Below are 22,296 nucleotides of genomic sequence, written 5' to 3'. Positions count from 1 at the left end.
CATCCACAGTTTATATGAAAACACTCGGGTCCGGGTTAGGTGTGACTGACAGGGCCATTTATCCAAGGAAATCTGGTGTTAAACAAGGCTGCATCCTTGTGCCTACTTTATTCAACTTCCGTATTAACTCCTTAGTAGGAAACATGGAGAAAGCCAAACCCCCTAAATTGGCTGGTACACCCCTCCCTGTGTAGGCCTAGGAAAACTTCTAAGATCTCTCGCTGTTTACAGTCATACCTCTGGTTGAAGTAGCTTCGGGATGAATATTTTCAGGTTGCGCTCGGTGGCGACCCAGAAGTAATGAAGCACATTACTTCCGGGTTTCGCCGCTCGCGCACGCGCAGATGCTCAAAATGACATCACGCACATGCGCGGAAGCGGGAAAATGCAACCCGCACATCCGCAGATGCCAGTTGCATGTTACATTCACTTCAGGATGCGAACGGGGCTCCGGAGCAGACCCCATTCGCATCCAGAGGTACCACTGTATTGTCATGCCAGACAATTAACAATTAACTATAGCAAATCCAAAGTTATGGTGCTCTCTAAAAAACGAATGAGACACAAATGGAGAATTGACAATCAAACTATTGAACACGTATCATCTTTTAAATACCTGGGTATAACCTTCCAGGAAAAGGTCTCGTGGCATTATCAGGTTAAAAATACTATTGCAAATGCCCAAAGATCTACCAAAGTTAATATAAGGTTTTTCTATGGAAAAGGGGGCCAATATATTCTGGCATCCTCCCAGGTCTTTGCTGCAAAAATATTAACCCCCCAGCAATGTATACCCCATATATGGACCCACTTGACTGCTTTAGTTTGCAGAACTGGCTCTATGACAGGTGCCACGTAATACGCATTCCGCATTTGCAAGGCTTTTAATGTGGCACCAGCACCCACACACTGGAACTCCCTGCTGTCGTGGTTTGGCTGGATGCCGAGGAGTGCTGGGATGCGCCAACTGGGGAACCCCCAGGAGAAGAAGGCTCAGAGCCCAGGGAGTGGCGGTGGGACCATGATGAGTGGTCAGAGGGGGAAGGCCGGGGGGGGAGGAGGGGTCAGAAGCTGTAGAGGCAACTGCGTTTGGTGAGCAGGAAGAGAAGACTAGAAGCAGAAGCAGGAGAGGGTGGCCGGGAGACGAGGCTGGCAGCTGAAGAATCTAGGGAGTCTCCCCCTCTTGCTGTGACCAGCTCCCCTCCCCACAGAACCTGCAGAGGTATGAAGAGGGCAGAGCAATGAGAGACAAGAGAAAGGAGCCTGAGGCTGCTGGGGGAGGAAATGGGGGAGGAGTCTTAGAGAAGCGGCAGGAAGGCAGGGACCTTCAGTCCTCGCAAGGGCCTCATTGGGGCAAGAGCTACTGGGAAGAGTCGCTGTGATCACTAGGCCTGCACCGCTTCGGTTTGACTAAAGGGTTAACTTCAATGGCGTCTTGTGAGCTATTGCTGACTTTCTCCCGTCTCCAGCCTTGATACCTGCCTATTGATATCCCCATACTCTTTGGGGCGCCAGCTAGAAACACATTTCTTTAGACAAGCCCATCCAGATATTTAGAAAACCGATGCAAGTTTTAATCTGTTTTTAGTCTACTGTTGCTTTAACTTTCCAAAAGTCTCAACTTTTTAATTTTTCCTTTAGATAACGTAAGCAATTTTATTTTATTTTATGTAAACTGATTCAATGACTTAAATATATATATATATATCAAGGGGTATATATTCATCGGTCATGAATTCAGCAGCTGCAGGAAGGGAAAGCCACCTTCCTCTTTTCCTTCTCCCCCTGGATCAATGCAGAGCAGCCATTGCCAAACTCAGCTCAAACTCCTGGGTTGCGAAGCAGGCAGAGGACGCCAGGGGGAGATGCTCCTCCACAATCCAGCCACTGCAAGGTGCTACAGGGAGAAGCAGCTGATATTTTGCAGGGTGGAAGGCGGTGATGGCGAGAGGAACAACGACATGCAGAGAGGGGCTTCACACTCAGATATTGCAAAGGGGCTTTTTAACCCAACTCATGAGATTGACATATTTCCATTATTTTATTTCTCACAATTCACATGCTGCTCAATGGTAATAAAACCCCGGAAGTGGTTTACAAAAATGTTTGCACTGCGGTTCCTCCCTACCACTGTCACTCCACCCAAGAAATGCTGCATTTTGCCACATCACACTGCTTCTATTTTCTACAGAAGTAGAAAATAGCAGCCCAGAGAACTGAAATCTCTCCCGCACTGCACCGCACCCCAACCCACAGGGACGTAGGAAGCAGCTGTCTTGTACTGTAGCCAGGTCCATCTATCTCAGTACTGTCTACACTGACTGGCAGCTCCAGGGTCTCAGGTGAGAGCCTTTTCCCAGCCCTGGCTGGAGATGCTGCCACTGGGATCTTCCGTGCACAAAGTGAGTGCTTTGCTACTGAGCCACAAAGTCCCCCGAACCCAGCCCTGACCTACAAAAGAAAGTCCTCCTTCATTCAGCGTGTAGCTAAACTATGGAACTCACTGCCACAGGAGGCAGTGATTACCACCAACATAAGACACCTTTAAAAGAGGATTAGGCAAACTGATGGGAGGACAAGGCTATCAATGACTACCGGCCATGACAGCTATGCCCTGTCTCCATGGTCGGAGGAAGCAATGTTTCTGAATACCAGTTGGAATAACAGAATCATAGAGTTGGAAGGGATCCCAAGGGTCATCCAGTCCAACCTTCTGCAATAGAGGTGTGATGGCCTGGGACTTGGGCTCAGACTTGGAACCAGAGGAGACTCAGTCTGCACCGGATCCTTTGCCTCAGACATCATCTGAACCCAGTCTGAGGCCTGATCCTGACCAGTCCCAGTCTGCACAGGTTCCCCTGCAACAAACAGCAGCTGGGCCGAGTCAGGGGCCTGAGCCTGCCCTGGCTCCAGATGCGGGGATTCCCTCGTTGCCTTCAGCTGGACCACCACTTCCAGCTGCTCCACTACTGGTTGGGTCAGGGGAGACTGAGTCGGCCCCTGGGTCTAGTAACCCACCAACGTCTCTCGAGCTGCAGAGACTAAGGCCTGAGAGAGGGAGAGACCTGAGTACTCGCAGGAGGAGTGCCCGCCTTCGGGGGAAACAGGGAGGTGAGTCACCGGGGGATCAGGACTGGCCGCTACCCCGACAAAGATAAAAGGCTGTTGGACCCCGTCCCAGGTTGCAGGAGCAACATTGCTGTATGCTAGATCCTGCCTAAGATCCTGCACCTGTCCTTGCCTGGTTTCCTGCCTCGTGTCCTGCCTTGGCCCTGTCGGACTGACTCCCAGCAGAACCTGCGGATTCTGGACTGGTCCTGGACTGCGTTTCACGGGTTACCCCCGGGCCCAGCACAAGAGGAATATGTTGCTGGAAACCACAGGAGGGAGTAAAGCTCTTGTACTGGGGTCCTGCTTAGTGGTTTCCCGTTGGGGCACCTGGTTGGCATTTCTTGATAACAGGGTGCTGGGCTCAATGACCCATTGGCTTGGTCCAGAAGGCTGCCCTTACGGTCTCACAATGATGGCCTCTTCCCAAAGTGAAAACACACAGAGTGAGCGAGGGGTGGATGTGACCCAGGCAGGAAGCCCGTCCGAGAGTTATTGTCAGCCAGAAGCGAACATGGCAGGAAGCCAGGCTGGGCTGAACCGTTATCGGAGAGGGAAGTGGGTTTCCGGTCCAGGGCGAGGCTCAGCGGGTGGGGAAGGAAGGAGGGGCAAGTGGGTTTGCGAGAAAAAGAACGAGGGATGCAAAGATAAAGAGAAAAATAAGAGGAGCTGGGGACAACAATAGATGCATGTTTCTGGGAGAGGAAGGATGAAGGGCAAGCAGGTCCATCTAATGTGCTGACAATTGGAAACAAGCAGATTCAAGCCACAAACCAATAATAATAATAATAATAATAATAATAATTTACGCCCGTCTGGCTGGGTTTCCCCAGCCACTCTGGGCAGCTCCCAACAGAATATTAAGAACACGATAAAACATCAAAGATTAAAAACTTCCCTAAACAAGACTGCTTTCAGGTGTCTTCTAAAAGTCAGATAGTTGTTTATTTCCTTGTCATCAGATAGGAGGGTCCATCTATCTCACCCACCCACAGGGTGGGTGCCACTACCGAGAAGGCCCTCTGCCTGGTTCCCTGTAACCTCACTTCTCGCAGTCAGAGAACTGCCAGAAGGCCCTCAGAGGTGGACCTCAGTGTCCAGGCTGAACAATGGGGGTGGAGACGCTCCTTCAGGAATACTGTCTAGCAAATGACTGCTCTGAATTTTAAGCTGCTGCCAGCCAGTGCGGAAACTATACTGAGCTACATGGACCAGGTGTCTGACTTGGTCTTCTGCAACATCCCAAGCCCTTCTAGCTCAAAACAGTTGGCAGCCCACACTGGCTGGCAGCATCTCTCCTCCTCCATCTCAGACGGGCGTCTTTCACAGCCTGGCTTAGAGGTGACAGAGACTGAAGCCAGCTTGCACCTTCTGAAAGCAAAGCAGTCACTCTGCTGCTGAGCTAGAGCCTCTCTATGTCTCTCCTCTGCTTCAGCCATTGCAGCCAAAGGAGCCTCCATGCTTCAAGAGAGTCTACCCCTGTGTGCCAGATGTTGAAGACAGGCCTCGGTTTTCTAAACGCATGAGCTTTCTCTGGGCAAGACGGACCCTGCCCGATCCAATTTGCGCCATGGCACAGCAAGACGGTCTCCAAAAAGGAGGGTGGAAGGGCAATGTTCATTCGTAGCTGCCGCCACCCCAACTGTGGGAGGGGGGAGAGAGAAAGACTGTGCGTAGGAGGCTCCCCCCTTTGGGACGCAGGTGGCGCTGTGGGTTAAACCACAGAGCTTAGGACTTGCCAATCGGAAGGTCGGCAGTTCGAATCCCCGCGACAGGGTGAGCTCTCTTTGCTTGGTCCCTGCTCCTGCCAACCTAGCAGTTCGAAAGCACGTCAAAGTGCAAATAGATAAATAGGTACCGCTCCAGCGGGAAGGTAAATGGCGTTTCCGTGCGCTGCTCTGGTTCGCCAGAAGCAGCTTAGTCATGCTAGCCACATGACCTGGAAGCTGTATGCCGGCTCCCTTGGCCAATAAAGCGAGACGAGCACCGCAACCCCAGAGTCGGTCACGACTGGACCTAATGGCCAGGGGTCCCTTTACCTTTACCTAGGGGGCTCTCCATACCTGTATGCCGCAGAGATGCTGCCCGCCCGGGCCGGGGCAAGGAGAAGCTGAAGGAGCGGGCAGGTAGAGAGGCAGGGCCGTCCAGGCTGACGCTTTTGGTGCGTTTGCGGCACTCGACGGAGAGAAGATCTCGGCACTGCTTGTGGCAGCTCACCCCGCAGGCTGGAGGGCACACGAGGGAAGCCAGAGTGAGGGCACAAACCCCTCTTGCAGGGCAAGGATGGCAGCTGCTTCTGCTCCGCAGACATCAATGGTCAGCACTTGCAGCCCTGTCCAGATTACGGACATGCAAGGACTGGATTTCTGCAAAACAAGCTCTCCAGGTGGAGGCGAAGGGGAGATGCCCATTCCCTTGGAGAAGCGGGCAGGGCCAAGGGAAAAAGTGGGTGGGGCACCCCTTCTCTCCACCCCTTCTTCCATCCAGCAACACACATCTCTGGCTCTTCCTCTCATGCAAACGCTACTTTACCTTCATTCATTCCTCACTGCCTTTCACTCATTCATGCCCCATCCATCCAATTCCTCTGTCCCACCTGGGGATGGTGACACACCTGGGGAGGCGAAGGGCCGCTTGTGCCCCCCCAAAAAAGGCCACTGGTTGCTCACCTGTCCTGCAAAGGTTCAGGTGACTAGAAAATATATTCTCAGGCAGGGAAGCTCTGGCTCCGATCTAGTAGAGAGCACTCTGTGCATGCTCAGAGGAAGACCATCTTTCCCTACCTGCCATCAAAAACAAGCTCTAGTGCTAAGCCTTGATTGAAATTCGGCCCTGCTTCACAAAGGTCTAGGGAAACTCCCCCCCCCCCAGGATAGCCATGAAGTCTGTTAGCCCCCCCCCCAACACTTTTCACCCATCTCTGAATCTCTCCTGCTGCAACTTACCCCGACATTTTAGTCCTTGCTTGTAGAGTCCAAGGATCTGGAGAGGGAGGAAGGAGAAAAAAATGTCCCGTTCAGGTCACTTAAGGTTCAGGTGGCCCAAAAGAAACCACACACACAGTCCTCCAATTCATTCCTCCTTTCACCTTTCAATTCCTTAGAAGACAGATTAAACTGAGTGGCTGGCCCTAAGGAAAGGAAATTAGACCCAAAGTGGTTCCTAGGGACTTTGCTTAGGGTGCAAATGGTATTGGTAAAGGAGTGCCGCAAGTTTCAGACTACACAGGTCACTTGGGCAGCAGTTCAAGAGGTCTGTCAATTCAAAAGTTTGCTAACACGCACGACTGGGGGGAAAGAGAGAGAAGAAAACCCTGAAAGGTAGATGAAGGGGCCTTTCTCCTGGGCATGGTCGGCTAAATGGTGCCAAAGAAGGATAGAACTTTTTTAATGTATGCAACAACAGCAGCAAGAATACTTATCGCAAAGTATTGGAAGACACAAGATTTACCCACCCGGGAAGAATGGCAGATGAAGTTGATGGACTATATGGAACTGGCGGAAATGATTGGCAGAATCCGAGACCAGGGAGAAGAGTCGGTGGAAGAAGATTGGAAAAAGTTTAAAGACTATTTACTGAAATATTGTAAAATTAATGAATGTTAGAAAAACGTTGGAATGAAGCTATATGGCTTTAGTAGAAATGTTATAAGGAACTAAGTATAAATAGATTAATAGAGTATTAAAGGAAAAAATAAGGTTAGAATGTGTTAAGATAATTATAGGATAGAAAACAGAGGAAGATGGAAAGGAATTGCTGAAACAATTAACAGAAGTGGAATACAAAAAGGGAGATGTGAGGAGGTCGTTGAAATAAGTGAATGAAAGATAAGACTTTGAAATTGTTTGATGTTGTTTGATGTTGTTTGATGTGTTTTTTGTTTTGTTTTGTTAGTTTAATGTATTAGTGTTATGTAGTGTTTTTGTATTGTATTGTATTGTATTGTATTGTTCCATTTTTTTCCTTTTTTGTTTTGTAGTGTTTAAATTGTTGGAAAACTAATAAATATTATTTTTTAAAAAAAAAAAGAAAGGTAGACGAAGGGCAGCATAGCTTTTTGAACCCCAAGACGCTTCTTCTTCAGCTCTCAAACTAAAATATGCAGCCCGTTTTACAAATCTGCATCAAGATAATGATAAATTCCTATCTAGGAACCTCAGATGCCTCAGAACAAGGCAATCACAGTAATAAAATGGCCACAACCTTTACAATGGGGAAGACTTAAAAACTGCCATGGCGTGATAAGCAAATCCTGTTTCGCTTTGAGAGAGCCAGTGGTGTAATGGTTAGAGTGTCTGCCAAAGACCTGAGTGAGACGAAGGTTCAAATCCCCACTTGGCCATGAGATTCACTTGGTGATTTTGGCCTAACCTCCCTTGCAGGGGGTTGTTGCTTGGGAGTGGGGGGAGGTTAAATGAGGAAGGGGAGAAGCACGGGACCACCTTGAGCTCCATGGAGGATTCTTCAGCTGCGATTCCTGCACTGCAGGGGGCTGAACTAGACAACCTTCGGGGGCCCCTTTCTCCTGCAGAATCCTGTGATTAGCTCACCAGGCCTTTGCAGTGGCGACATGCCACGGGGCGCAGGAACGTGGTCTCGTGGAAGCTGTGAATGAAGCCCATCTTGCCGTTGAGATCTGTGCTGGACTTCATGAAGTAGGAGATCATCTCTTCCCGACTGATGCAGCCGTCCCTGTGGGAAGAGAAGAAAGCGCATTTGATTGGGGCCAAGGCTCGTTTGCAGGATCCAAGCCTTAGACCGAGAGGCGTCTGTGCTGGGGGGCGGGGGTGATGTTGCAGGAATTTATGTATAGGTTGGGGGAGGGGCTTTCCCCTCCAGCAGATATGCACATGCACCCCACTACCAAAACCAGCACAATCACTTTTGTGACTTTTGTGATTTGTCCCCACAAAACACTTCCTCACAGTTTCTTCCTATCTACTCAAAGGGCCTTTGCTGCATGATACCAAATGTAGCAATTCACTGATAAATGTATCTATGTACTGGCCCACTGGGAAAACTTCAGAAATTTATATAGACATGTGAGCTTAGCTACTCAGCAGCCCCTCTGCCTGAGTGATAATTCCTGGCCTCCTGATACCTGATGAAGACAAAAGGGTGTGGTTAACTTGGCTGGGAAACAGGGAAATGTACCGTAAATATCTCTTTTGTTACACTTGATGGGTGTTTGGTGGAGGGCAAGGAGAACCATGGGGCAGGGTCCAAGATGCTCAGATTACTGCCACCAGACCTCCCCTTTCATAATGTAACCATGATGTATTAGTGATGTAGGTTGGGGGGTGTAACATGGGGATTAGCAGATAATAAAAGTTTGGGGGCTCTTTTGTTTGGGGCTTCCATCTTGTTCCGCCTTGTGGCAGGTGGGAGTCCTGTCGCGACAGTCTTCAATAAAGACCAAGCCTACTGGCTGCTGTTTTGCTATGGTATTCCTGGCTGGTGTCCTTGTTTTTTGTCCAAGGGAGCCCTCAGATTTCTCCGTTAACAGTGAGATGCTACAAGCCGGCCAGCCGGCCCACTTCCATCATACCTGATCCAGCAGACTCTTCTTACACAATTTATTTTATTTCATAAAATCTATAAACGCCTCAATTGTTTTTAAACACCTCAAAATCAAGGGGTGCTCCTGGATTCCAAATTATTCACAAGAATCTCAAATGAGTCCTGTAGCCAAGATGGCTGTTCCTGGACGGGGACATCCTGGCTTCACTTGCCAGAGAGAGAGAAGGCGTAGGGCAGGACAAAAGGTGGGAGGGCCCTATGCACTTTGTAGTCTAGACCCCCACATACAAATTAATGTTGAGGGGTTGCAGCCGTCAACAGAAAAGAGGAGATCTCCACACCCTTAGATTAGGGCTCATCAACATTTCTGTTTGCCCCATCCCATTGCTCCAGAGAAGCGGACACGGAGCAATGGATCCAAACTACAAGAAAGAAGATTCCACCTAAACATTAGGAAGAACTTCCTGACAGTAAGAGTTGTTCGACAGTGGAATTTGCTGCCAAGGAGTGTGGTGGAGTCTCCTTCCTTGGAGGTCTTTAAGCAGAGGCTTGACAACCATATGTCAGGAGTGCTCTGATGGTGTTTCCTGCTTGGCAGGGGGTTGGACTCGATGCCCTTGTGGTCTATTCTAACTCTATGATTCTATGATCATTTCCCCGGGAAAACCTGTGCTTTAGTGCTGAATTGGAACAAAGGGGTTTTCCACGGATTGCTGTTTGTTCCGATTTAGCACTAAAGAGCAAGTTTTTCATGGGGAAAAGTGGGCCAAGGGCAAAAATGCTCGGACCCTTGCTTGGAAAGCACCTTAGAAAGCAGGGTTAGAACTAGGAGGGAGGACCAAAGTTCAATTCCCCATTCCAGCCAGCGATTCACCTAGCGGCCCATAGAAGCCAGTCACATTCTTTCAGCCTCGCCTACCTCGTAGGGTTGTTGTGAGGACAAAAGGGAAGGGTGGGAGAGACCCACACGCTTTGTTTTGAAAGGGAGGCCACTAAGGCAGCAAGCAGACAAATAAATGACCAAAGCGTTGCCCCGATATAGCTCAGCTCTGTCACCGCCAGACCACCCTTAAACCACAGTGGTACCTCGGGTTAAGAACTTAATTCGTTCTGGAGGTCCGTTCTTAACCTGAAACTGTTCTTAACCTGAGGTACCACTTTAGCTAATTGGGCCTTGCACTGCCGCCACACGATTTCTGTTCTTATCCTGAGGCAAAGTTCTTAATCTGAGGTACTATTTCTGGGCTAGCGGAGTTTGTAACCTGAATCATCTGTAACCCAAGTTACCACTGTATTGCTTGTCTTAGCACAGAGAATGGGGGGGGGAGTTATTTTCCCTCCCCAACCCTGAGAGCAGCCACAGATCAGACCCACACCCCAGAAAGGGGGTGCCCCTCTCTGTTTGGAAAATAAGCCCCAGCTGCACAAGGGAGTGGGGGGGGGGTTCACAGGTGGGGAAGTAGGGGAGGGCCATGTCTTTAGGTGTCCCTGAGGGCAAATATGGGGCAGCCTTTGAACACAATGTTTTGTGAAGAGGCAACCACTATCCCTGCCTCGCCTCGCCCCTCCCAGTTCCCACACACCGAGAGGCAGGGTGGAGGCAGCCCCGGAAACCACAGAGATTCAGAGAGTGAGTGAGGAAAGGTCCCCCACGTCACCCGCTCCTCTGCACACACACACACACACACACAGAGAGAGAGAGAGAGAGAGAGTTTTGGGGTGGAGGTGGCTGTAGTGAAGCAGAGCAGGCAAGAGAGGCGGGTCACCAAATAAGGAGCGATGTTGGTGTTTGGGGCCTGTAAGGAGGACTCTGCGGCTGTCATAGTTTTGCGTCGCTCAGTCCCAGAGGAAGCTCGCAGGGTGGGCTGAGAGCCAGGGTGCCTTGGTCCTCTCCCAAGGAAGAGAAGCAAACTCCAACTCTGCCAGAAGGAACATGCAATTCACCCCCATGTCTCTCTCTTCACTCCCCGATCCGCAGCACACACACACACACACACACACAAAATTCAAGTGGTATCAAGATTCGTTTTGCAAAGTCGAATCTGATCACAAAGCAGAAAAGTGTGTGTGTGTGTGTGTGTGGAGAGAGAGAGAGAGAGAGAGAGAGAGAGAGAGAGAGAGAGAGGTGTAAGAACAAACTTCAGGAAAAAACAGCTCAAGCTTTCAAACAGCCCTCCTGCTTCTTCAAAACAATTTTGCAAGGATGAACTTCTGTGTTCATCCAAGACAGCAAAAACAAGAAAGAGGTTTGTGCAAAAGGCAAACAGGTTTATTTTGACAACCAGCGCTGTAGTGGGTTCCCAGTTCCTTATTTGCACAAAAGTTCAAGGCGCAACTTGGGTCAGAAAACCTTTTTTTAATTTTTAAAGAGAGCTAAAAGTTTATCTGCCCCTGAAACCTCAAAACCGGCTTCCTTCTATCCCTCTCTCTCTCTGTGACTGGGGGGGGGGGCAATCTCCTGCAAGATCTACAGTCATTTTCTCCAATCAAAACTGTCACCTTTGCACAACTCGGAGAAAGGCGTGACCCAAACGGCAAGACCAAACCAGGAGTTCGAGATGTGCGCCCCATAAGCAGCTTGGAGCCACCCCAATGATACACTGCACAGGGTTGGACTAAATGATCCTTTCAGCTGTACGATTCTACTAAACACCCTCACCCAAAAGCAGGTCTGGGTCAGGTGCCTTTTTACATAGGACACAAACCACAATAATTACGGCTACAAGCATATCTGATGGAGCAGACTGTGGTCCAACCGTCTGCCGCAGGCAACCTGTTAATCTTTAAAGGTGACACACAAGCCTCTTAACTTGGCTGCGTTCATCTCTCACTCAAGACTTCAGAGTGGCTCCTTCTCAAACCCCACAGGCAGGAAAGTGGCAGGACAAGGAAATAAAATCATGACTTGAAATCATGGGAGAAACGGAAATGTGGGTGGACCATTGGAGACCTGCATCCATTTTTGAAAACTATTGTTTCTCAAACTGAACTCAGCAACTCAAATGCCCAAGTCCTGAGTTTCAGTGGTAATGCCACGGTTAAGCTTTTGTGTTTTTGATGCAAGCCACTTTGGGTGCTTCTAAACGGAAACAAAAAGATGGGGTGAATAATAATTAAGAATAAGGTGATTTATTTATTTAGTAACCTAGTAATTTCCTGCCAACCTAGCAGTTTGAAAGCACGTCAAAGTGCAAGTAGATAAATAGGTACCGCTCCGGCAGGAAGGTAAACGGCGTTTCCGTTCACTGCTCTGGTTCACCAGAAGCGGCTTAGTCATGCTGGCCACATGACCCGGAAGCTGTACGCCGGCTCCCTCGGCCAAGAAAGCGAGATGAGCACCACAACCCCAGAGTCGGCCAAGACTGGACCTAATGGTCAGGGGTCCCTTTACCTTAATTAATATATAAGAAACAAACAAACAGGGCAGGTGGGGATAACATTTGGGGCGGGATGGAAGTTGTTCGAGCCTCAGGCTGGTTTGAACCTCCCTGAGGGGCAACTCACTGATTCTCATCCAGGTCTCCGAATTTGCACAGGTACGGGAAGTTATTCCGGATGATCTTGAACTCTTCCTGGGAAATGTGCCCGTCTCCATCCACATCGAAGTTCCTGAAGACGGACTGAAAGAAAGATGGAGGTAAGTTGGAAGCAAGACATCACTGAAGTGTTGCCAATATAATCACCCACACTGCCCCCTGTAAATCCCTGGCTATGTTTCTGCCCCTCACCCCTCACCCTTGGATGACAAGGGAGTCTAAGGAGTGCTAAAGGAGGATAAGGAGTTTGCAGAGAAGCCAAATGAATGATTTGCATCTGTCTTCACAATGGAAAATAAGAGGGCAAATCCCTGTGCCCAAAATTGAATTGAATTTTATTATTTCGGTCACAGACCAGTTCTAGCCCACATACAATATCAAGGAAGTCATAAAACATGATAGGGATACATTTGAATTTGCAATTAGGTATAGCAGAGACAATACAGATACAGCAATAGTTAAAAAATATATAAATTAAAACTTAGTCACTAACATATAACCTAAAACCTTAATCATTATGATAGCACAGCTTGTTCCATAAGTTTTATGTCCAAAATGATTTTCACTGGAAGGGAATGTGAAGAACAGAGGCAAATAACAATGGCCTGAGACAAAGTTTGAGGCCTTGGGGACAAGAAAAAAAAAAAATCACCAGATCTAGGTAGCATCCCCACACAAGTCCTCAAAGAACTCAAGTGTGAAATTGCTCAACTTTTAACAAAAAAAGTCACTTGTCCCTACGGTGAGCCTCCAGACCTGAGGAGCCTCTAATGTATTATCTGGGACACAGCAAACAAAATGCTTTAAGTGTGCTATAAAGTGCATTATACAAATGTGACACTAGATGGCGATGGTGAGCTATGGCAAATTCAATATCTTTTTTTTTCAAACTTTTTTTTAAAAAAAGCATTTTCACAATGCTTTTTTTATATGTGTCTAGATTCCTCCTGGATTTAACCATCACCGGGATCTTCCTCTGCAATCCCTCCCCTCCCTCTACTACTCCCCACCCACCCCAAGTCCTACCTCAACCATCTTCTCAATGTGCTTCCGCACAATCGCCTGGTCCGGTTTGGGTTTGGGCACTGATGCCCACTCCTCAATGACCACGGGCTGGGGTGGGGGGGTGGAGGACGTGGGGCTGGAAGGCTGCGGGAGAAGGAGAAAGCGAAACTATTCATTCATTCAAAATATTTCTCTGCTGCCTTTTATTCCCCCAAAATAGCTTACATACTTAAAAAACAAAACAAAAAAACAACCACCCTACAATATCCCATTCTCCAGAAATTTAGCCGTTTTAAAAATAGCAGGTTCACAATCCAGAAACACACTTATACAGAAGGAGTTTAAAAACAGGAGAGAAATGCCATTTTTTTGGGGGGGGGAAACAGCAGCAAGGAGATAAACCACGAAAACTCAGGAATGCAGCTCAGCACAAAAAGCAGAACAAAATAAAAAGAGCCCCATGGCTGGGTCAGGTCAGTGCCCGTCTCAGCCCAACATCCTGTTCTCATAGTGGCCAACCAGATGCCTCTTCTGGGAAACCCACAAGCACAATCTGAGCACAAGAGTCCTCTGCCCTACTGGGGTTCAGAAGCACTGCTGCCTCCCACTGTGGCAGCAAAAGAATAGCCATCAAGGCTAGTAGCTGCAGATAGCCTCCTCGTCAGTGGCGTAGCGTGGGTTGTCAGCACCCGGGGCAAGGCAAGTAATTTGTGCCCCCTAACCCGTGGATTTGCACCCCCTAACCCGTGGATTTGCGCCCCCTAACCCTAACCCCCAGATGTTGTGCCCGGTGCGGCCGGCCCCCCCTGCACCCCCCACGCTACGACACTGCTCCTCGTCATCCACAAATCTGCCCAATCCTCTTTTAAAGCCAACCAAGTTGGTGGTCATCACTGCTTCCTGTGGCAGTGAGTTCCGCAGTTTAACTGTGTGCTCTGTGAAGAAGTCCTTTCTCTTCTCTCTCCCAAACCTTCTAATATTCAGCTTCATTGGAAGCCCACGAGTTCTAGTATTACGTGACAGGAAGAAATAACTTCTCTCTATCCACTTTCTCCCTGCCATGCATGATTTTATAAACTTCTATCATGCCCACCTCTTACCTGCCTTTTCACTAAACTAAAATCTGCAGGGGCCACATGTGCTGCATTAAGAGGCGGCTGGCGCTGGGGTGGAGCGCAGAAGGGACATGACTCCCCATGTCTGCCTTCATTATAGTTCGTCCAAGGAGTTCAGAGAGAGAGACCTGCTTTTATCCTCATTACACACCTGGAAGAAGGTGAGATGGAGAGATGGAGGATGCTCATCCAACCACCCTCAGCCCACTTCAAGGAGTAGACCTTGAACCCGGGTTCCCCACACCCTTCAGCAACCGTACCACCCTGGCTCCCTTGCTGGCCACCCAGCTCCTTAGGTCCTAGTGCTCTGGCCAAGCGACACCCCCCTTTGGGCAGCCCCCTGACCACCCCTTCTAGGCAGCACCCCTGGGGCTGCCCCACCACCAACAGGGCAGCTGGTTGGAGGGAGGGAGAGACAGAGCAATCTGTTTCTGGCCTGTGACAATTTCTCACATGCTCATTCGTAACTCCTCTTGTTTTCTGCTTCTGCAGCATTCCGTGATTTTTAGGGCACAAACTTTTGCACTAGCGTCATTTTTTCACAAAATACACATTTTTTTTGGCATTTCTCCCCCGAAATATTAACCATCTCCTGAAAGACCATAATTTGGATGAACTATAATATGCAGTTGATTAAGATATTTAAAGGATCCACGGAGAGGAGGAGGGAAGTCCTAAGATTTGGAAGAATCTTGTTTCATTTCAAAATTTAACTGTGTTAATTGTGTGATTTACTTTGTAAAACAATAAAAATTATTTCCAAAAAAAGGGGGGGGAAACCCTTTCTCCTGCATTTTACTCTAAAATGCAGCACTTTGTCTTCGTATTCTGAGCAAGAGCTATATCGCTCAATTTGGAGAAGTGCGGAAACGCAAACGGAAAAACGGGTTCAGATCTGCATGTCAGTCCACAGGAAGTGCAAAGCCAGGTTTGCTTTGCTTAAAAGTGCAGATGGGACAATTTTTTTCAAGAGCTATCGGTGGGAGTGGGGGGAGGTGGGGGCAGAAGGAGAAGCAGCAGCAGAGCTCGATCGCAAACATACAGTTGTATCCGGTGGCTTCTGTTCCCTGACCACAGGAAACGGGTCCCCAAGGGAGGAACCCTGGGATAGGCTGGGAAGGATGGTTAAATTCAGGCCCCAACACCATCCCGGAATTAATGCACACTCATATACACGTACACAAACACACACACAATATTCCCCAGGAGGCAGAGGAGGCCACCATAGAACTGCAGAGTTGGAAGGACACAAGAACCCATCTAGTCCCCTGCAATGCAGGAATATTTTACCCAACCTGGGGCTCGAACTCACAACCCTGAGCTTAAGAGTCTCATGCTCTACCAACTGAGCTATCCCAGTTGCACTTGGATGGCTTTAAAAACAGGATTAGATAAATTCATGGAAAGAGTTATTGATAGCTGCTAGCCATGATGGCTCTGCTTTGCCTTCATAGTTGGAGGCAGCAATGCCAATTGCTGGAAATGGCAGGAGGGGAGAGGGCTCTTGCGGTCAAGTCCTGCTTTGCCAGTTTCCCATTAGGGCATCTGGCTGGCTGCTGGGAGAACAGGCTGCTGGACTACGTGGGCCACTGGCCTCATCCAGCAGCACTCTTCTGATGTCCTGATGTTCTTACACTGCTCAGAACTGATCCTTATGGCCACCCGGTGGCCGTGTGTGTGTGGCATAAAGGTAAAGGGACCCCTGACCATTAGGCCCAGTCGTGGCTGACTCTGGGGTTGCGGCGCTCATCTCGCTTTATTGGCCGAGGGAGCCGGGTCATGTGGCCAGCATGACTAAGCCGCTTCTGGCGAACCAGAGCAGCACACGGAAATGCCATTTACCTTCCCGCCAGAGTGGTACCTATTCATCTACTTGCACTTTGACATGCTTTCGAACTGCTAGGTTGGCAGGAGCAGGGACCAAGCAACAGGAGCTCACCCCGTCGCGGGGATTCGAACCGCTGACCTTCTGCTCGGCAAGTCCTAGGCTCTGTGGTTTAACCCACAGCGCCACCCACGTCCCTGTGTGTGTGGCATATCTGTGGCTAAAAAGCTGCCCAGGATGAGCACCAACAATCTGAACATTATAAAGAGGGTAGAGGAACTCCTTCTGGGTTGCTATTGAGAAAGTGATGGGTGGTTGATGAAGGACCCTGTGCGAGAGGCAGGGAAGGGAACATCTCCCAGGATGGTAGGCTGGAAGAAGAAAGGGAAGCTGCCAGGTGAGCGCTGAGGGAGTCCACCCCTTTTTGCGTGAGACAAGAGTTAAGACTGATCTGAAAACACCAAGGTTAGATGATCCTCAAGGCCCCTTCCAATTCTACAATTCTATGGTTCTATAACTTTGCATTTTCTTTTCTCTTTTTTTCTCATTTAGATCAGTTTGGTTTTTTTTATCGTACTGTATTATGACAAAGCTTCAGTTTTTAAAAAATGGGCAAAAGAGAGGGTAGAAGAATTCCTTTTGGGGTGGGTGGGGGGACAAAGTGGAAACCCAGGTTTTGAACCAGGGCTCAGTGACCCCAAACTTGCTTTCCAAGTCAGGCTCACACCTCTGAGCATGTGCAGAGTCTGGCAACAGCCCTTGAGCCCCCAACCCCTCCCCACCCCAGAAGCAATCCTTTGCAAGACATTACCCGCCAGAGAAAGGAGGGCACAGATAGGATAGGGCAGTCGCAAAAGCTTTACCTGAACAGTGGCTGATCAGAGTTGGGCTTTCGGGAGAAATAATTCTAACAAGGCTGGAATGTTCAGCTGAGGTCTCTTAAGGGAAATTAAAGAGAAGGAATCTTGTGCAAAGTTAATTATCTGAATGTGCTTAACATGCACAGGGTTTTGGTTTTTTAGGGGGCTGGATATGCAAATAGCAGCCTTGGGATCAAGGAGTTTAACTCTCTGAAGGTGTTAGTTGCATCTCAAGGGAAGATTCCCTGGGAGTTGCTGCAGCCTCCTTGGAAATGCAAAGGCAAGCTTTGGAGAGGCAGCTCTTGGCAGGGAGAGAACATGGTACCCCCCCCCCACCCCAACAGCAAGGCTGCTCAGGCTTTCTTTTGCTTTTACACAGTAAAAAAGAAAAGAAAAGCAAAAAAGCAGGCACCTGAATTTTAATTAACATCGCCCTAGTTGGGCCCTCCTAGAGTTTGGAAGGTGACTCCCTCCGCTCCTTCCCTGACCTTAGCAGGTAAAGAAGGTTGGGAGGAATTAAAGGCAGCCTTTTCTGCAGGGGGCAAGCAGAAAGACAGAAGCAGACCACCTAGCTCAGGCCTCCCCAACCTTTGGGGTTTTCCAGCTGTTTTGGACTACAACTCTCATCAACCCTCCAGACAGCATGTTGTCGGGGGGGGGGCTGGGGGGACTTGTAGTCCAAAACATCTGGAAAGCCCCAGGTTGGGGAAGACTGGAAGTTTGATTGACAGCTGCTCAGCAGAGAACCCTCCTTTTTTGGGCTGCCTATCAGATGCCGATAATAAACAAGTGCCTTGATGGATGCAAGAGAGCTGATGTGGGCAGGGGGGTGGATCAATCACCTCCTAGAAGTGCTTAGTCATAATAATAATAATTTATTATTTATTTATACTCCGCCCATCTGGTTGGGTTTCCCCAGACACTCTGGGCAGCTCCCAACCGAATATTTAAAACATGTTACAGCATTAAACATTAAAAACTTCCCTAAACAGGGCTGCCTTCAGATGTCTTCTAAAAGTAAGATACTGTACTAGCTTATTTCCTTGCCATCTGATGGGAGGGTGTTCCACAGGGCGGGCGCCACTACCAAGAGGGCCCTCTGCCTGCTTAGGCCGTTTGTCTCCCCTTGCCTCTTTGTACGCAAAGTATTGCAAAACTGCCCAGACTCTCCAGGTAAAAGGTAAAGGTAAAGGTAAAGGGACCCCGGACCGTTAAGTCCAGTCGCAAACAACTCTGGGGTTGCAACGCTCATCTCACTGGCTGAGGGAGCCGGCATACAGCTTCTGGGTCATGTGGCCAGCATGACTAAGCCGCTTCTGGCAAACCAGAGCAGTGCACGGAAACACCATTTACCTTCCCGCCAGAGCGGTACCTATTTATCTACTTGCACTTTGACGTGCTTTCGAACTGCTAGATGGGCAGGAGCAGGGACCGAGCAACGTCGTGGGGATTCGAACCACAACCTTCTGATTGGCAAGCCCTAGGCTCTATGGCTTAAACCACAGCACCACCCGCTTCCCTTGACTCTCCAGGTACCCCTCCTCAAAAAGAAAGCAGAACCCAACAAGCAGAACTGACCCTGGACCTTCTTGCCGCACAGCAGGGGCGTTGTTAGAGGTTGGACCTGGAGTTCTTGCAGCGAGCCCCAGATCTCCTCACCCACCCACCCTTTTCAGAACTTCAAAAACTATTATTTGCTCATAGGAGACTGCAAAGCACAGTGTGGATGTGATGCTGCCCACTTCAGGGCCTCCACCCTGATCATTGCTCAGTGGGTAGAGCATGTTAATCTCAGGGTCATAGGTTCAAGCCCCAAGTGGAGCAAAAGATCCCTGCATTGCAGGGGGTTGGACTAGATGACCCTCGTTGCCCCTTCCAACCCTACAGTTCTATGATTCGATATAAATTAAACATAGGCACACTTCATGCAAGTGTGTGACTGAGAGGGGATACAATAGCAGGCTTGAAATATCTGAAGAGCTGTCACTGGGAAGAGAGAGCAAGCCTGTTTTCTGCTGCTCCAGAGGGAAAGACCCCAACCAACGGATTCAAATAACAAGAAAATAAATTCCAGCTAAATATCAGGAATAGTTTTTTGGGGGCAAAAGCTGTTTGACAGTGGAATGGACAACCTGAGAAGGGGGTGGACTCTCCTTCACTGGCGGTTTTTAAGCAGCAGTCAGATGGGCATCTGTTAAGGACTCCTTAGCTGTGAATTGCAGGGGGTTGGACTAGTCAGGGTCAGCAAACCTTTTCATCAGGGGGCCGGTCCGCTGTTCCTCAGACCTTGTAAGGGGCCGGACTATATTATTTTTTGGGGGGTGAGAACGAATTCCTATGCCCCACAAATAACCCAGAGATGCATTTTAAGTAGAAGGACACATTCTACTCATGTAAAAACACGCTGATTCCCGGACCGTCCGTGGGCTGGATTGAGAAAGCGATTGGGCTGGATTCAGCCCCCGGCCTTAGTTTGCCTACCCATGGACTAAATGACTCTCGTGGTCCCATCCATGATCCTGTGCCTTTAAGTGCTTTGTAACTCTCTCCCTGCCCCTGTCGCAGCAGTTTCTGCTCTTCCCCCTTCCTCTCTCCAGATGTCAAATCCATTTGCAATGCTCAAGTCATGCTCGCCTCCCAAGGAGGCCAGAGGGGGTCACTCAGGGTCACGCCAGGGAGAGAAGGCGCTGCCTTGTCCTGAGCCATCGACCAATGACCTGCCCAGCCCAGAAATGACTCCCCTGCTCTTCCTCTTTTTCCGAACAGTCTTTATTTATGCATTCTCAGTAGTAAATACAGACTGATGGTCTAATTCAAAACAGCTCCCTCTTCCCCTCTGCCTCCTCCCCCATTCATTCCATATATACAGTGCTTTTTTTCCGGGGAGACGCAGGGGTATGCATACCCCTAAACATTTTGTGAATCTAAGTTTGGCCTCATTGAGGGGCAGTATTTCAATATATGTAGGAAAATGAGAGTACCCGTAAACATTTTTTAAGAAAAAAAAGCACTGCTCGCTCTCTCTCTCACACACACACACATATATATATATATTCTTAAATGGTCTGCTGCTCTGATCAGCTGGGCTTCTGAGGCCGAGGAGGCTCTTCCCAAGAATCTTCCCTGATCCTGAAATTGAGATCCTGGGGGGTTGAACTTGCGGCCGCCTGAATGCAATGGCAGGGGCTCCGCCAAAGAGCTATGAGGCCAAGGCCACAAGCAGCAGGCAAGGGCTCAGACCCAAAAAAGGAAAGATTGTGGGGTTTCACAGGTTCTCGCCTGGGCACGATCCACACATCCATCTCTCTCTCTCTCTCTCTCTCTCTCTCTCTCTCTCACACACACACACACACACACACACACACACACACACACACACGTCCCTGATTGATTGATTGATTGATTGATTGATTGACTGCAGTTATATACCCCACCCTTTTCTCCAGACAGCTGAAGGTAGCAGCATACATGGTTCGCCCCCTCTCCTCATTTAATCCCCCAAACAACAACCCTGTGAGATAGGGTTAGGCCAAGATGCAGGGACTGGCCCCCAAGGTCACCCAGTGAGCCCCATGGCCAAGTGGGGGATTTGAACCCTAGTCTCCCAGGTCCTGGTCTGACACTCTAACCACTGCACTGCATTGTCTCTCAGCTGGCAGTTACAAGGTGGCAAGGGGGTGAGGAAAACACACACACTCCTCTTCCGCTGCCATGTCCCACACACACTAGGGCTGCTTTGATTCAGGCCCCATCCTGATCCTGCCAGTATCATTAGGGGCTTACCGTGGATTTATTCCGGGGCTCCCGCTGCAGAGAGAGCTGGTAGATCTCCTCTTCTGTCTGGTACTGATCCAGGGAGACCTGAGACACACACAAAAAGCAAAGTCAGAGCTTAAGACTTGCTGTTTCCAATATTAGAGTTGTCCCCGTTTTGTATAGAAAATACTGTATTCTGTTTGCCGGCTGACCTCAGTCCAGTCCACGGCTAGCCTTGAAAGTGCCGCAAGACTTTCTGCTTCTCCCTTTCCTGCTAGATCTGTTGTAATCTTTCTCCAAAAATGTCTAACTGCAAGGATGGGATCCCCACTGCTCAATGCAGGTCCCCCTCTCACTAAATGGATATTTAAGTCCAGGGTGCTTCAGGGGCTGCCTGAGTCCTTATATCCCAGCTCAGTCGCTAAGATTATCTGTAGGAGTGTAACTGATCGTTCCCTGAGTTGGTGAGGCTCATCAGACATCAATGAGAAAAAGAGCCTTTTGCACCACCAGCCCAGACCAGTGGAACTCTCTGCCACTGGAGATTCAGCAGGTTCCTTCTGTTTCACCTTTTAAATGCCAGCAGAAAACTTTTTTTGGGCTTTTCTGGCCAGGTCCATGCAGGTAATTACTGTAAGAACATATTCTCCCACAATGGCTAACTGAAGTCTCTCTTTAACTTTCCTATGGTTTTATTTTATGGTCATCTAGCCCAACCCCCTGAAATGCAGGAATCTTTCACTCAATATGGGACTCAAACCCATGACTCTAAGAGTCTCATGTTCTACCAACTGAGCTAAAATAAATAAATAAATAAACAAACTTTGTCGAGGAAGTTTTGTAGCCCCCCACCCCGTTGCCTCAAATGCAACTGGGCTCCGTTGCAAAGGGAGACCCAGAGGTCACCGCAAGCAATCTGCATCCCCCCAAACTTGTGGGATGTAATATCACAAAAGCAGTCAAATACAACATTTCCTGTTTGCCCAGAGTGGACACACAGGGGAATGTTGCTGCAGTCAAGTGGACTTCCTGTCACACACCTGGTCTGGAGCATCCTCCCCCTGTGTGACCAAATAGATGACCATGACCCTGGGAGACCCCATAAAAGGGCTGGTCACGCAGGGATCTTCCCTTCTCTCCTGATGCTCTCACTTTCTTGACTACCTTGATGCTGTGTGCCTGTTTCTCAGCCAGCAGCACATGGGCTCATTCCTCACAAGAGGATGAATCCATACCTTTCTCTGTAACTGTAACTAAAAGCTAAAGCCTGCCTTCAGGATCATTCTGTGAACCGAATGTATTGTAAGTAAACCTTATCATTACTTTTAAAGACTGTTGTGTCATTATTGTTTTTAAGAGGGAACTAAAGGGGATTTTAGGGATGCGGGTGGCGCTGTGGGTTAAACCATGGAGCCTAGGGCTTGCCGATCGGAAGGTCGGTGGTTCGAATCCTGGCAACGGAGAGAGCTCCCATTGCTTGGTCCCTGCTCCTGCCAACCTAGCAGTTCGAAAGCACGTCAAAGTGCAAGTAGATAAACAGGTACCGCTCCGGCGGGAAGGTAAACGGCGTT

At 49.0% G+C, this 22,296-nt stretch overlaps 1 protein-coding gene across 1 annotated transcript in view; it reads right to left on the bottom strand.

Moving 5' to 3' along the window:
• Positions 1-22,296, bottom strand: part of RASGRP2 (RAS guanyl releasing protein 2) — a 42,522-nt gene that overhangs the window by 1,748 nt on the left and 18,478 nt on the right. Inside the window, exons 10-15 of the mRNA XM_082204292.1 lie at positions 20,753-20,830; positions 13,191-13,313; positions 12,133-12,248; positions 7,659-7,800; positions 6,054-6,090; positions 5,172-5,333 (exon numbers count right to left, since the gene is read on the bottom strand). Of these exons, the coding sequence (XP_082060418.1) occupies positions 5,172-5,333; positions 6,054-6,090; positions 7,659-7,800; positions 12,133-12,248; positions 13,191-13,313; positions 20,753-20,830 (658 nt within the window). The remainder of the gene's footprint in view (positions 1-5,171; positions 5,334-6,053; positions 6,091-7,658; positions 7,801-12,132; positions 12,249-13,190; positions 13,314-20,752; positions 20,831-22,296) is intronic.

The sequence above is a fragment of the Podarcis vaucheri genome (assembly GCF_965113315.1).
Source record: "Podarcis vaucheri genome assembly, chromosome: 16".
Lineage (NCBI taxonomy): Eukaryota > Metazoa > Chordata > Lepidosauria > Squamata > Lacertidae > Podarcis > Podarcis vaucheri.
Note: the sequence above shows the minus strand (reverse complement) of the source record. Positions and strands in the feature narration are given on the sequence as shown.